Source organism: Natator depressus, chromosome 11, assembly GCF_965152275.1.
Source record: "Natator depressus isolate rNatDep1 chromosome 11, rNatDep2.hap1, whole genome shotgun sequence".
In the NCBI taxonomy this organism is placed as follows: Eukaryota; Metazoa; Chordata; order Testudines; family Cheloniidae; genus Natator; species Natator depressus.
The window spans coordinates 47,308,947-47,324,358 of record NC_134244.1 but is presented as its reverse complement, the minus strand read 5'-3'; the positions used below and the strand labels follow the sequence as shown (position 1 = coordinate 47,324,358).

The following is a 15,412-nucleotide window of genomic DNA, read 5'->3' as shown; positions in this document are numbered from 1 at the left end:
GAGGTATAGATACTTTTAATAAGCACATCTTTTCTTGTACAAAGCACTTACCTGAATAACATGTATCCCTTCAGCCAACCATTTGCTTTTCAGATTTACCACTAAGATACCCTGAAGGGGACACAATGCATAAAGGGAAATTTTGAAATTAGTGAAATTTTTCCAGTACTTTAGCATATATAGTGGTAATTCAAATATCATTTAAAAAAATTGGGTTACGGGTGAGAGGCTCAGAGCGTAACTTACCTAGCTGCCTCACATACTGGCAAATTCCAAGAAGTTTTTTTTTTGTTTTTTTGTTTTTAAGAAAAGTTTCCTGCTTATGAGGAAACAATACAATAATCAATATGCACATATAACATAAAGGCTGGGGCAGGCTGCTCTCTAGGAAAGAAGCAATTGCAGTTTAAAATGTCAAAAGGATTAACATTGAGTTTACCAAAAAACTTGCTTCTCTTTACCCATTTTCTGTGAAGTGTTGTATCTCTCACAGCTATGAGAAACCCTCTTTCCCAGACTGATCATTGCATCCTTATAACTGCAAAGACCTTGGCATTGTACTACATAAATTGCAACTAGATCAGGAATGGTCATGGGATAAAACTCCTCCTTTTCTAGGATGAAGCCCTGTCCCGAGGCATATCTTTCCTTCCTCAGACATGTGACTAAATAGTCTCGGTTTCTTACGCTTGGATAAACTTATGTAGATTGAAGTGCCAAATTAGTATTGAATTGGAATTGATATTCCAAAGTCCATTGATGTAGCACTTCCCTCACAGAGGGAATTTGATGCAGATTAAAGTGACATGATTGTTATCCTACCCCCACCCATGATTTGTAACGCTCTTCCTCTGCAGTACTCAGAAGACGCATCAGTCTTGGATAGCTGAACTAATTTCTACTTAGGTGCCAGCTATCTAGATTGCCTGTCACTATTGGGATTAGAATGTGCTTATAATGTTCATTATACCATTGCAGTTGAATAGCAAAGTTCTTGCAGCTGAAACTTATTTCAAGCGTAGTTAGTAAATACATTTCTTATTGTGCTTAAATGTTACACTAAATCGTCAAAGTTTTATATTCTATTTAACTATTTGCTCAGTTAGTGGTGTTATGTTCCCATCTATCTTGACTTCACTTGCAGTTGTGTTTAGCACCTGATTTACATATTGTCTGCTTTGTTTACACAAGGGTATTTAAAAAGAGATTTCATCAACTTCTGAAATTTAGTCCGTTTTTAAAAAAGTGACCTACATCTAATTTCAGTTTTTCCTTGTCTTGGAGGGTCCCCTCTTCCAATTTTTGTGGTTTTAGCATAACATTTTACCTTTCTCTCATCTGTAGTTGTGTGGTAGACCAGCATAAATAGGGGAGAGAAGTATGAAGTGGTGAAAGGGGAGGATGTCTACCAAAGATAGTTATTAAAATATTTTGGCTTGTGTTTTAAAAATCTATTCCTGATTTCATATGTATTGCATAAAAATGTCCATTTTATTTATTTCATAGTCCAACCCTAGAGAGACAAGGTGCATGAGAGATCTTTTGTTGGACCAACTTCCGTCGGCAAGAGAGACAACTGAATGTTTTATGATTTTTGGTGTAAGTGGCCATTTATCACTGAGCCCAGCTTGCTGGGGTGGCAAGATAGAGGAGAATTTAAAGGGACTGTGATTCCATGGTATTACAGTGATCCAAGAGTTCACATTTGTTACTGGCTAGGTGAAAATCTCATTATGGAGGATACCACCAGGGGTTGGGGTGTCTGCCCAGAGGTAAGCACTCATGGACGTGAGCCACTTCAGACACTGTGGTCCAATAAAAGATACTACCTAACCTACCTTCTCTCTAATATCCTGGGACTTACATGGCTGTGGCTACACTGCATAGTCAACACTGTAATTCTAACTGTTCAGGTATCCAGAAATATATGTCTAAAACATGAGCATACTACCTTACCGCAAATAATTTGACAGTTACTAAACAGGTTTGGTTGAATAGATGTTTTGCATCAACTGGGGAGAACTTGGGTGGTATGGGGCCTTCCACTGAAAATGTCTTCTGCGTACTTCCTGTATGTCCTTTACTTTATTAAATGTCTTTTGTATTTTCGACTTGAGAGCCTTAAGAAAGCACTTGGATAAACTAAAAAGATTGCAACGGTTAAGAGGTAACTTGAATTGTGGTGTCTAAGTCTTACTGTCACAGTTTTGGGGTAACTGCACCTTTGACTCCATGGTGGTCTCCTCAAGGGTTGCCCCCTTTAGGTCTCAAGTATCAAGGCATTGCTTGTATAAGCAAAGTCCCATGACTCTCTCCCTCCAGACTAGGGATTTAGCCTGCTCCTTCTCTTGCCATGCACTGTGTATTTCCCAACAGGTCTGACCTAGCTCGGCACCTGCATTTTTGCTGTTTCTCCAGGGACAATGATAGTGGCTTACCAACAGCTTTCAAAAAACAGAGCAAATTTATTTAAGGACCAAAGCATTACAGAAATCATATAATAAAACAAAGTCAAAACACATATTAAACTTACAAGAGGTCACCCATCTTCCATGTTGGGGATCTGGTAGGTGTCAAAGTCCTTCAGACCTTTCAGCAGTATGCACTCTTGGTTAAAGGTTCATGTCAGTTTTCTGATCAAAAGCCTATGCAGTCAGTTTAGGCTGGCCCTTTGTACCAGAAGCCTTTCTTACTCCCCTCAGGCTTGGTCTTACCTAATACATGCACAAATCTCCAAATGGTGGTACCTCATTAGACTTTTATATTGGTCCCAGGGTTTGCAGTAATTGCCTCCCACTGATTATAGTTCAGCAAACCTCCTCCATGGAGTTACAATTCCATCTGACTCACAAAGGTGCAGATAACATTTATAAAGTCGATGCAATAGTCTTAAGTATATGCCTGTGTTGGTCATATCTGTCACACCTATGTGGGAAGGATTTCTGATAGTAGATGGCTGCTTATTCTAGCAGAGAAAGGAATAGCAAGTTCCAGTAGTTGGAAGCTAAAGCTAGACAAATTCAAACTAGAAAAGGCACAAACTTTTAATGTGAGGGTAACTAAACATTGGAGCAACTTAAAATCATAGAATATCAGGGTTGGAAGGGCCCTCAGGAGGTCATCTAGCCCAACCCCCTGCTCAAAGCAGGACCAATCCCCAATTTTTGCCCCAGATCCCTAAATGGCCCCCTCAAGGATTGAACTCACAACCCTGGGTTTAGCAGGCCAATGCTCAAACCACTGAGCTATTCAGGGTGTGGTGGATTCTTCATCACTTGAAGTCTTTGAATCAAGACTGATCTTTCTAAGAGATGCCTTCCGGGTGCTTTGACCTTGTCACCCTGTTCTTTGCATCCCTTCACTGGCTTCCCTTTCTCTTTCAAACCAAACATAAGCTGCTTTTATTCATTTTTCAAGGCCCTTCCTGGCCTTTCATGGCCAACGTTAGCCGTCATTTCTGGTTCACTATCAGAATATTGGCTCCTGTCTCAAATTGGCTCATGATGTCAGCCTCAATTGCCCACATGTTATATCTTCAGACAAGTACCTTAATGCTTTTCCGCCATGCTTGGAGCTCTCTGTAAACATCCACTAAGTTACCATATTGTCATCTTTGAACTTCCTCCTTAAAACTCTCCTTTACCGTGATGCCACTAAAAAACTGGAAAATAGTTCCATTGTTGGTATCTTTAGACCACTGTCTGTCATGCTGACCAATATTGTCTCATTGGTTCCTTGTACTCTCTCGTCTTTGTCTATATCAGTCTGTTGTCTTTTGTCTTATACTCAGATTGTAAGTTCTTTGGGACAGGAACAGTCTCTTCTGTGTTTGTACAGCACGTTGTGGACCTGGTCTGTGATGAGGATTTCTGGGTGCTGCGGAAATGCAGATAATAAACAGAAGTTATGGTCTTCCTGCAGAAATTACTGGGAGAGGTTCTGTGGCCTGTTAAGCAGGAGGTCAGAGTAGATAATCATAATGTTCCCTTCTGGATTTTAAATCTGTTAATTTGACCATGGAGACTTAGTAGGAGCACTCCAGCTGATCTAGTGCCCTAAGAAAGCATTTTGGAGAGGAAGAGTGTGATTTTTGTATCCTTAGTTAGTCACTTGCTTGAAGTGGGAGGGGAAAAAAGAGAGGTCAGGAAAATGTTTTCTTATGACTAGCTAGTCATTTAGCATAGGAAGATGAATCACACTATCACGAAAAGATAGTGTAGCGTAGAACAAAGTTCCATAATCATGGAGCACAAATGTTCCATCAGACTTCTAAGTGGACAATCAAAACATGAATGGCTACTAAAGAATAAGGGGTTCAGTTCCCAAAAACTTTCAGCATTGACCTTACTTTGATAGCATTGAAATCCGTGCCAGTAGCTAACTACTTCAAAGCTCTTCCTCCAACATGATTGTAGATCAGATAGATGAAGACTTTAGGTAATAGATGCAGGTGACTTTTTCTTAATTTTTTGTGTTAAAACTTCTCTACTAAAATCCTTGCATTTTTCTTCTTACTGTTGAACCCTAGTATAGTCTATTACTTTACATGCTGTGTTCCTCAAAAATACTCTCTCTTTGTTTATATATTTTGAACTATTTTAAAATATTTTGAAATATCTTTTGTAGTGTTTCAGTCAAGAAGCCATTATGATTATCTGTAGTTGAAATTGTTCTTTCTGAAATTTTGAACTTGCTCTGTTTCTGCTCTCCAAAATGTATACAACTATACTATTTATTGGAAAGCAGAAATATTCAAAGCTTCCTAAATGAGCCATTATAGGTTTGTGCAAATCAACTACATTTGCAAAATACAAAACTGACACTGAAGATGGCATTAAATATGGCTCTTCAGCAGCTGCTTAGAAATTAGTAGTGGAAAAACTTTGTTGCACGGGTGTGGAAAGAACTACACCCACATTCCTGAGTGCTGAAAACCCAAGTAAATGACTAAGATGCTGCATAATATCAGCTGTGCTTTTTTAGCTGTTTTCAAGCTTCTGTTTTGAAAATTAAAGTTATTACCATTGTATTCTAAGCTATTTAGAGTACATATTTCTTGTCATGTTGTGCTTTTTAATATCTTGCTTTAAGTATAGCCAAGAGCATCCCAAAGGGTCCCAGGGCATATTAGTCATCTTTATTTGGTGCTGAAATGAAACAAATGCTTCCATGACGATTTAGAGCTGTTCTGAAGAAGGAATTTTGTATGATGAATGTAACAGCCATCTGCTTCTCTTCTTATGCAAAAAAGCACTATGGGATTTCCAATAACTCTGGAGGTTCCCAGGACCATAGTTTGTCTCATCCCCATAGCACCTCTAGCTGTACTTAATCTTATCTTCTTTACGCAGTATTGGGATACTGGTTCAGTAGAGTTAGAGGGAAAAGTAATTTGCTGAATCACCAATGCCACTTGCAGTGATACCTACTGTATACCTTGGTAACTTCGAACCCTGCTTAGTTTGAGATCGGATGGAATTGCAGCAAAACATCTTTCTCTCTCTCTCTCTCTCTCTCTCCCCCCCTCTCTCTGTGGACCCAGAAATGCTGTGAGAGGCTGTAATATGGGTGAACAGAGCATCTGCTAAGTAACTGACAACAAGTTTTCTGTTATACTTGTGAGCTACAGTTTAGTTATTATGATCATTGCTAGAGTTAATTTGGAAAAGCCTGGAAATCAGTGAAAAATATTCTTTGAAAATACAACTAGCTGTCATTGTCTCAATTTAAAAAAATAAGTTAATGTGAATTACTTTTATGCCTTTGTATTCACATTTGCCTCTTCCATTTATCCACCAGTGTCTAATGCTAGCGTTTTGCTTCTTTTTAATTTCTTTGTTGTTTTTGTTGCTTTCGTTTTAATGTATTGTGTTTTATATAGAACTGGTCAAAGAACCGTTACTGTATTTTATGTTTGTATCTACATTTTATTTTGCATGCTTAACGTGGCTTTGCCTGGATATTCTTTTTGGTAAGTTCAGAATTTAAAAGCATATTGTTTTTTCTGTAGTAAAACTTGTAAATTCTGCCACCTTTTCTCCCACCTCAAATAATCTGTCATTATTTTTGTCATACTGACTTGTGCTCATGTACTGTTGTTCCTTTGCTAATTACACATATGATAACACTTCTTTCTTAACATTTCCCAATTTTGTCTCTAGCTGCACTAAACAATGACTTCAGTACTAATGTGTACTAATTTGGCTTTAATCTTAAAACTAATGATAGCAAGTGGCTATTAAAGTGGTCAGTCTTCGGTGTTTTCTATTACTGTATGTCTACAAAAAACCCAAACGAATGCAAAAGGACCTCAGTCTTAGAAAAACGTATATTTTCTTGCGTAGCAAGCTTAGTGGTTCATCTGTGCCTCACAGGTATTTTATTGCTGTCATTTTTTTCTAGCTAGTTTTTTTAATGATCTGGTGAGAACAGCATACATGCATTTGTGTTTCTTTTACAGCAACAGCTTGCTCAGCTACAGAAGGAAAAATCAGAGATTCTGAAGAATCTGGCTTTGTATTACTTCACATTTGTTGATGTTATGGAATTTAAGGTAAGGCATGGCAAATACAACTCAGATGAGTATTAGAATTGATTTTGCAGTAATTCATGTGTCATCAAATAAGTCTCCTATCAAATCTATTTTTGCAGTAGTATATCGTATATAATGAAATAGCTGCTTTTCTAGTTTTGTATTTTATAGACTCAGTGTGTTCTATTTCTTTGGCAGTATATATTGACATAATTGTTTAAGATCTCTAAACTAAAATAAAGGATTTTTCTTTTGTAAGGACCATGTTTGTGAGCTGCTGAATACTATTGATGTTTGCCAAGTCTTCTTTGATATTGTAAGTTTCTCATTTTTACAAAATATTTTAAATAAGCTTTCAAATACCATTAGAAACTAAAAATGGTAACTGCATGTAGGAAAAGAGAAATATTTTTTGCGTTCACTCAGTTTCTGCAAAATCCTTCACCATTTTCATACATTTACAAGTATAACTAACTTTTCAGAGTAGCAGCCGTGTTAGTCTGTATTCGCAAAAAAGAAAAGGAGTACTTGTGGCACCTTTAGAGACTAACAAATTTATTTGAGCGTAAGCTTTCATGTCAAGGTTCCTTCCCCACTCTGAACTCTAGGGTACAGATGTGGGGACCTGCATGAAAAGCTCCTAAGCTTACTTTTACCAGCTTAAGTTAAAACTTGCCCAAGGTACAAACTATTATATCCTTTGCCCTTGGTCTTTCGGTGCCACCACCAAACGTCTAACCGGATTTCTGGGAAAGAGTTTTTTGGAAACGTCTTTCCCCCCAAAATCCTCCCAACCCTTGCACCCCACTTCCTGGGGAAGGTTTGGTAAAAATCCTCACCAATTTGCATAGGTGACCACAGACCCATACCCTTGGATCTTAAGAACAATGAAAAAGCATTCGGTTTCTGAAAAGAAGAATTTTAATAGAAGTAAAAAGAATCACCTCTGTAAAATCAGGATGGTAAATACCTTACAAGGTAATTAGATTCAAAACATAGAGAATCCCTCTAGGCAAAACCTTAAGTTACAAAAGACACAAAGACAAGAATATCCATTCCTTTCAGCACAGCTTATTTCCTCAGCATTTAAAGAAATCATAATCTAACACATATCTAGCTAGATTACTTACTAAGTTCTAAGACTCCATTCCTGTTCTGTCCCCGGCAAAAGCATTACCCAGACAGACCCTTTGTTTTTCTCCCCCCCCCTCCAGCTTTGAAAGTATCTTGTCTCCTCATTGGTCATTATGAAGTGAGCTGTAGCTCACGAAGGCTTATGTTCGAAAAAATTTGTTAGTCTCTAAGGTGCCACAAGTATTCCTTTTCTTTTTATAACTTTTCAGAATTTTAATATGCTTTAGAATAGTCACAAGCTAGAAAATTGGTATACTAACAAAAATTTGTTACATATTTATAGCATGGTTTTGTGACTGTAGGCTTGTGTATTACCTAGTCAGGCTAATTTTATTTTAAATCATGGATCTTTATTATGCCCACAACTTAACTACCAAGGCATTAAAGACTGGCTTACTTTTTAACAAAACCACTTTTGAACAATGGCTCCGGCATTGTCAGCCACTAATGATACACAGCTGCATATCTCTTGTCGCACTGATTTTACAAGTTCATTGTCTGCTTGATTAATTATTGTCAGCTGAATGCTTGGAGCTGCTTGATCCTCAGAAAACAGAAGTATTTCTGGTGTCACATGGTGTTTCGTTTTTCTTTTTCTCTTTCCTTTATATACACCAGTGCAGCTACACTAGTGGCTAAAATTCCAGTGTAGAAAAAGCTAAAAAAGAAAATCCATTTCCCTTACAACTTTTCCTTTTGGCTTCTGCCTCACCAATCAGTTAGAATTATTTGAGGTTGTCAACCAGCCTGAGAACAAGGGTGATCCGGTGAGTATAGTCTACTTGGACTTTCAGAAAGCCTTTGACAAAGTCCCTCACCAAAGGCTCTTAAGCAAAGTAAGCAGTCATGGAATAAGCTGGAGCGTCCTCTCATGGATCAGTAAATTATTAAAAGATAGGAAGCAGAGGGTAGGAATATACATGATCAGTTTTCACGGTGGTGAGCAGGAAGTAGCTGGGTCCCTCAAGGGTCTGCAGTGGTACCTGCTCTGATCAACATATTCGTAAAAGATATGGAAGAGAGGGTGAATAGTGAGATGGCAAAATTTCCAGACGATACAACATTACTCAAGATAATTAAATCCAAAGTTGACTGTGAAGAGTTACCAAGGGATCTCACAAAACTGGATGGATGGGGAACAAAATGGGAGATGATACTCAGTGTTGATAAGTGCAAAGTAATGCACATTGGAAAAAAGAATCCCAACTATACATAGAAAATGATGGCACTAAATTAGCTGTTACCACTCAATAAAGAAATCTTGACGTCATCGTGGATAGTTTTCTGTAAATGTGTGCACAATGTGCAGCAGCGGTCAAAAAAGCTAACAATATTAGGAATCATTAAGGTAGGTAATAAGTCAAAAATATCATGTCACTATATCAATCCATGGTACGCCCACACCTTGAATACTGCGTGCTGTTCTGGTTGCCTCATCTCAAAAAAGATATTACAAGTAGAAAAGGTACAGAAAAGGTCAGCAAAATTATTAGCATTATGGACAGATTAAAAAGAGTGGGACTGTTCAGTTTGGAATATAGACTATTGGGGGGGGGCATGATAGAGGCCTATAAAATAATGAATGTTATGTAGAAAGTGAATAGAGGAGTGTTATTTACCCCTTCACATAACACAAGACCTAGGGGTCACTTGATTAAAATTAATAGGCAGCAGGTTTAAAACAAACTTAAAGAGGTGGTACTTCACACAACGCACATTCAGCCTGTGGAACTCATTGCCACGACGCGTTGTGAATGCCCGAAGTATAACTGGATTAAAAAAAGAATGAGAGAAGTTAATGGAGGATAGGTCCATTGATGGCTGTTAAGTCAGGGACACAAACCCATATTCTGGGTGTCCCTAAACTGCCAGCTGTCAGAAGCTGGGACTAGACAACAGGGGATGGGTCAGGTAAAATTGCATGTTCTGTTCATTGCCTCTGAAGCATTGGGCACTGATTGCTGTCAGAAGGCAGGATACTGGGCTACATGGACCATTGGTCTGACCCAGTATGGCCGTTCTTAATTTTGGCTTTCATTCTTGACACTTATAATGTTGTCATTTCAGTGGTTCAATAGTCATTAGTCTTTTAGGACTGGCAAACTTGGATTTATAATGTAACGAAGCACAGATGAACCCTTTCAGGGGATCTTTATATGTCATTAGGATTCAAAATGGTGGTAGAAGCCAAATTTTTGTCCTTTGCAAGCCAACTTTTAAAATGCAATAAAGTTTATAGAATGTAAGACAAAACACATTCACATTTTGATTGATTTGTTTTGTAATTTCAGAGCAAAATTATTTTCCAGGTTTTTTTTTTCATTCCGTACACAGAATATAACAGGTACTCACTAATACCCTGATGCTGCAAAGATGTATATGCTTATCTTCAAGCATTTTGAGTTGTCCCACTGATTTAAGTGCTTGAATTAAGCTTGTTCGTAAGCGTTGAAGAAAAATAAGACCTACACTTTTGGCATAAAAAAAACACTAGAATTAAGTGCTAATAATACTTGAGTATGATTTAGGTTTTTTCACTGGAGCGTGTATGTGTATAATAATAATTTTGCTACTGAAGGTCTTCAGAATGGAAAAAAACCTGTACCCATTTGTACTTTCTCTAGACTGTAAACTTTGATTTAACAAAGAACTACCTAGATTTGATTATAACCTACACAACACTAATGATACTGCTGTCTCGAATTGAGGAAAGGAAGGCAATCATTGGATTGTACAATTATGCTCATGAAATGACGCATGGAGCAAGGTAAAAATCCATTGTGTATTTTTAAAAAAATTGTATTTTTTTACATGATTTTGTCTACAGCGGGGTAAATTATTTGTTGTGCTTTTCAGTGATAGAGAATATCCACGTCTTGGCCAGATGATTGTGGATTATGAGAATCCTTTAAAGAAGATGATGGAGGAATTTGTACCTCACAGTAAGGTATGTTTGAATACTTTTCACAGGTTCATAATCATTGCTGGTTGAAAGAAGCATGTGTGTGAAAGCAAATTTACAGGTTATAAGACTATTATTTAAAAAAAAAAATCTCTAGGGAATTAAATTGTTGATTTAGCAGATATATGAATAGAGAGAGACAATTTATAAACTTCGCCAAATCACCCCTCTGCCTTCCAGGAAAAAAACTAAACCAAAACTGGTTAAGCTTTTTGACTATGTAACAGATATACAACTTACTGTTCATTTGTAGTATGGTAGCCTAGAGGCCCCATTCAGGTTCAGTACTCCAGTGTGCTGCCTTCATACATCTACACAGTAAGACCCAGCCCTATAGAATTTATAGTTAATTTTTAGATGAGATGGAAAAAGTGAGCTTAATCTATAGGGGAGAATTGGCTGGCAGGACCAGAGTAACTGGCTGCTTAGGTGAACTAATGAAAAACTTGATAAATCCAATTTTATTTTTGTTCACTCATGTATGTAAAATAAAAATCCTCTGCCCTTGTCTTTTCATTTTATTTTAATGTCATCTACCCTAATTCCTTGTATTTTTAAAACAGTTTTCTAGTTTTCCATTATTAAAAAAACAGTACCTCGTTTCTTCTATGTGAGCAGAAACTGGCTTTAGGGTTTAGTGTAGTGTTTAGCCTCAAATATTTTAGTAGACAATTGTGATTATTGCAAGAATAAATGTAAAATACCAAGTGGTTAGTGATTAGTTAGTTTTTATGCAAGGTTACATCCAGGCTTGAAAGCCAGCATCAGACATTAGCTGTTCAAGCTGCTCAAAATAGCAACTATTTCATGGTGGTTGCCATTGTCATTAGCTGTTCAAGCTGCTGAAAATAGCAAGTATTTGGCTGGTTGCTATTAAAAGAGAATATTGTGCTAATAAAGTAGAATAGTTTCTAACAATATCTAGATATTATTACTGTACAAGAAGACATACAATGAAGTACATATCTTAGATATTTGCTAAATTAAACAAAGCATTTGGTCTTGCAGAGTTCTTCTAACTAAATATTGTTTTTCTTACTTCCTAGTCCCTTTCAGATGCTCTAATTTCACTCCAGATGGTCTATCCCCGAAGAAATCTGTCAGCTGACCAGTGGAGGAATGCACAACTATTGAGCCTCATCAGTGCCCCGAGTACAATGCTTAATCCTGCACAGTCGGACACAGTATGACATTTTACCTTGAGTAATACAGTAGTATTAAATGAGTTTTTCTGTGAAATAATTTAATTGTATATATATTTAATATAGGATTACATATTATTGGATTAAACTGTTTAATTCGCTGTCTAGAATTTAGCTTTTCTAGGCCATTTTTGAGCTAATAATCACTTTGGTTACACTTGAGTATTTACACCTGCAGTGCAGAATGGAATTAATTACCTATTTAATTGTAAGACATCCTTTGTCTTAACATTACCTCTATCCCCAGTTCTTGGTAATTTTTCTCTGAAGGAAAATATTGTGCATTTTATTGGGTGGGGAGGGCAGGGGATAGAATTTTTATATCGTGTCTAGGGTGTTGATGGGGAAACAGACGGAACATCAGACTCAAGATTTTTTCAAAAGTGAGCTGTGACTTCGGATGCCTCCGTTTTGTGGTGCACATTTAGCACTTTGTAAAAAAATCAGCCCCCTTCTAGGTGTCAAGTTGGGCACTCAGAAATAGTCACCCAAAGTTACTAGTCACTTTTGAAAATCTTAACTAAGAAATATTAGTTAGATATCCTTATAAAAGGTTCTGCATTGGTTTGTTTAATTTTCCACGTTACCTTGTGCGCTGGAAATTTAATTTCCTAAATTGTAATGTGGGGTTGGGTTTTTTTTGAGGTTATAAAAAAACTGACAATTGTTTATCATTTTGCTCAAGAGACTTGAGACATAAGTGTGTGTCACACTTACCAGGAATTAGAAACTGATTTTAAACTCAGTATGCTTTTTTGTACCTGAAAAGAGTTCAGTCTCTGTAAAATATGTAAGACTTTATTGATGCTTAAGCATCAGCTAAGTTAAAAGCAATTTAGTAAACATAAGCAATCTTCTTTGTTCTTGATATTAGGGTAATATATCCTGACAAGCTTTGTGAGGGCAAACCTTATTAAGTTGTTGTTTTTGTGTAAAAAGCTATATTCTGTAAAAATGTATTCATTAGAAATTTTCTTTTTACTATGTATTATTAGTTTATTACAAATTATTCTTTCCAATAGATGCCATGTGAATACCTCTCTCTAGATGCAATGGAAAAATGGATTATTTGTAAGTACAACTTTAAGAAAGTGTGCTTTTTTTAAGTTGTTTTACTCCTATCAAGTTCCTGTTTTCAGAATGCTGTACTAAAGCAATTATATTCTGTAGAATGTGGCTTGACTAGACCCTATAGATCCTTTCATTTATACAGTAACAGTATATCATGCTTTTGTATGTTTTTTTAAAAATTAGTTTATAGCATATATTAGATTTTGTGACTGTACATTTGTTTTTGAGTTATTTTTATTAGTGATAATTTAAGCAGTGCCTTTAACTAATTCATACCAATGACATTTTGGTCATTCGTTGCTATACTAGAAAATAAGGTGTGTATACTGTTATGCTATCTAGAGTGGCTCACAACTGAGAGTGCCAATTTCAGGTCAGACTGTCAGAAAACAGGGCCGACACCCCAAACTGGTGGTATACTCTATAATTAGATTTCACCAAACCAGTAACAAATGTGAACTCCTTGAGCACTATATCAGTCTTACCATGGAGACACAGACAGTCCCCATAAGCGCCCCTACCCATCTTGCCACCCAGACAAACTGGATTTAGTGAATAATGGTCACATAAACCACAAATCACATCACATTAGGTTACTCCAATCCCAGAGGATCAATCGCTTACCCCAGATCAGTTTGGTACTCTGGATGTCACATCAAAGACAATGCTGGCAGCCAGTTCTCTAGTAAACTAATTCAAGATTTATTAGCTAAGAAAAGAAATGAGTTATTGATAGTTTAAAGCAGGCAAAATACATTAACAGGTGAGACAAAGTTTGTAAATCCAAAATGATATCGGAGATGTAGTAATCTGCTAGTTTTCCAAAAGTCTTTCAGGGTTACCCAGAATAACTCTGGGGATCTCTTCTTGTCCAGATATTCTACTCTGTTGGAATCCAAGCAGTCCAGAGATGAAGAATCATCCCTCTGAATCAGTATTTGTATTTTCTTTCCTCAGATAACACTCTGACAGGTGTTTCTACTCACTGCCTGGCTCCTTGCCTTGAAATTAGCATTTTCTGTTACAGCCATTAAGTCCTTCATTAACATTTCACAAGGTTTCTTTGAGGAGTAATTTTAGTTACAGGGTTATACATAAATGGAAATGTTAGTAATAGCAAACAACAATCCTTCATTAGTTTAGTACATTTTCATCTTAACACTAATATACACTTTTGATCTAGGGTTAATTAGTTACATGAGTATACATAATGTAATACAATAGAAATCAACAGTTTATAGATAAGTGAAGACAATACCATTAACATTTCTTTTGAACTAAACTATTTACACAAGTTAATTGACCTGATTACCCTACAATACCTTTTGACACTCCTCCTTTGATTTCTTTCAGCATATCTGTGAATTAGCCTGCAGCCCAGTCCTGAGCTGACACCTGGGTAGACCGTGTCACATATACAACTATACGTAAAATCAGAACAGGAGTACTTGTCGCACCTTAGTAAGAAGATAGATAGATATAGATAGATAGGTATACATACACATACACACAGAGGACACGAAAAGGTGGAGTAAGAGGCTAATCAATTAAGATGAGCTATTATCAGCAGGAGAAAAAATGAGCTCATTTTTTTCTCCTGCTGAAAATTGCTCATCTTAATTAATTAGCCTTTTCCTCCACCTTTTCATGTTCTCTGTATGTATATGTATATATACAATCTTCTTACTATATGTTGCATTCCGTGCAGCCGATGAAGTGGGCTGTAGCCCGTGAAAGCTTATGCTCAAATAAATTTGTTAGTCTCTAAGATGCCACAAGTACTCCTGTTCTCTTTGCGGATACAGACTAACACGGCTACTACTCTGAAACCTATACATGAAATCAATATATTAAAAACTATTGGTTTGGCAGTTGGCCACAGTAGTCCATTCAGTAGTTCAGGTTCTCATGTTGTTGTCTTTGTATTTTTGCTCTGTGATATTTTACATCCATCTTGAATTTTCTTTTGAAGTTGGGTTTATTTTGTGCCATGGAATCCTGAATAGTGATGTTACAGCTTTGAACCTTTGGAAACTCGCTCTTCAAAGCAGTTCTTGCCTGTCTCTATTTCGAGATGAAGTTTTCCATATTCACAAAGCTGCAGAAGACTTGTTTGTGAACATAAGAGGGTATGGTATTTTCATGAATGTATTGTGTTAGCAAACTGTCTTCATTGCTGATAATGGAGTTAGCACAGGGCTAGAATAACAATTTGTCTGTCAGTATGAGAATTATATAACAGCTTTGATTAATAGTTTAGACTATGGAGGGGAAGTAGGAGGATAAATTCTCATGGCTGTTTCATTATCACCATTATGGAAAAAGATTAACAGTTTTTATGTCCGGAGCTTGTAAGTTTTCATGACAGTTTTGCAAAGGTGAGATGTTCCATGGTTGGAAGGTCTGAAATAGAAACATTTTCCTTTTTTTCTGAATGTATTTTTCTAATCCCTCACTGTTTAGAATGTTACATGTATCTTAAGATCATGTTAAGTAGTACTGAAAATACAA

The 15,412-nt window shown here is 36.7% G+C and overlaps 1 protein-coding gene across 4 annotated transcripts in view; it reads left to right on the top strand.

Moving 5' to 3' along the window:
- The window catches only part of NCKAP1 (NCK associated protein 1), a 112,761-nt gene that overhangs the window by 32,506 nt on the left and 64,843 nt on the right, over positions 1-15,412 (top strand). For 2 of the 4 annotated variants that reach the window (XM_074967730.1, XM_074967728.1), the window contains 7 exons: positions 6,467-6,553; positions 6,792-6,848; positions 10,291-10,433; positions 10,523-10,613; positions 11,675-11,812; positions 12,853-12,901; positions 14,874-15,030. In XM_074967730.1, the coding sequence (XP_074823831.1) occupies positions 6,467-6,553; positions 6,792-6,848; positions 10,291-10,433; positions 10,523-10,613; positions 11,675-11,812; positions 12,853-12,901; positions 14,874-15,030 (722 nt within the window). Of the gene's footprint in view, positions 1-6,460; positions 6,554-6,791; positions 6,849-10,290; positions 10,434-10,522; positions 10,614-11,674; positions 11,813-12,852; positions 12,902-14,873; positions 15,031-15,412 lie in introns of all 4 variants that reach the window. The other 2 variants (XM_074967729.1, XM_074967726.1) reach the window with 1 other exon arrangement.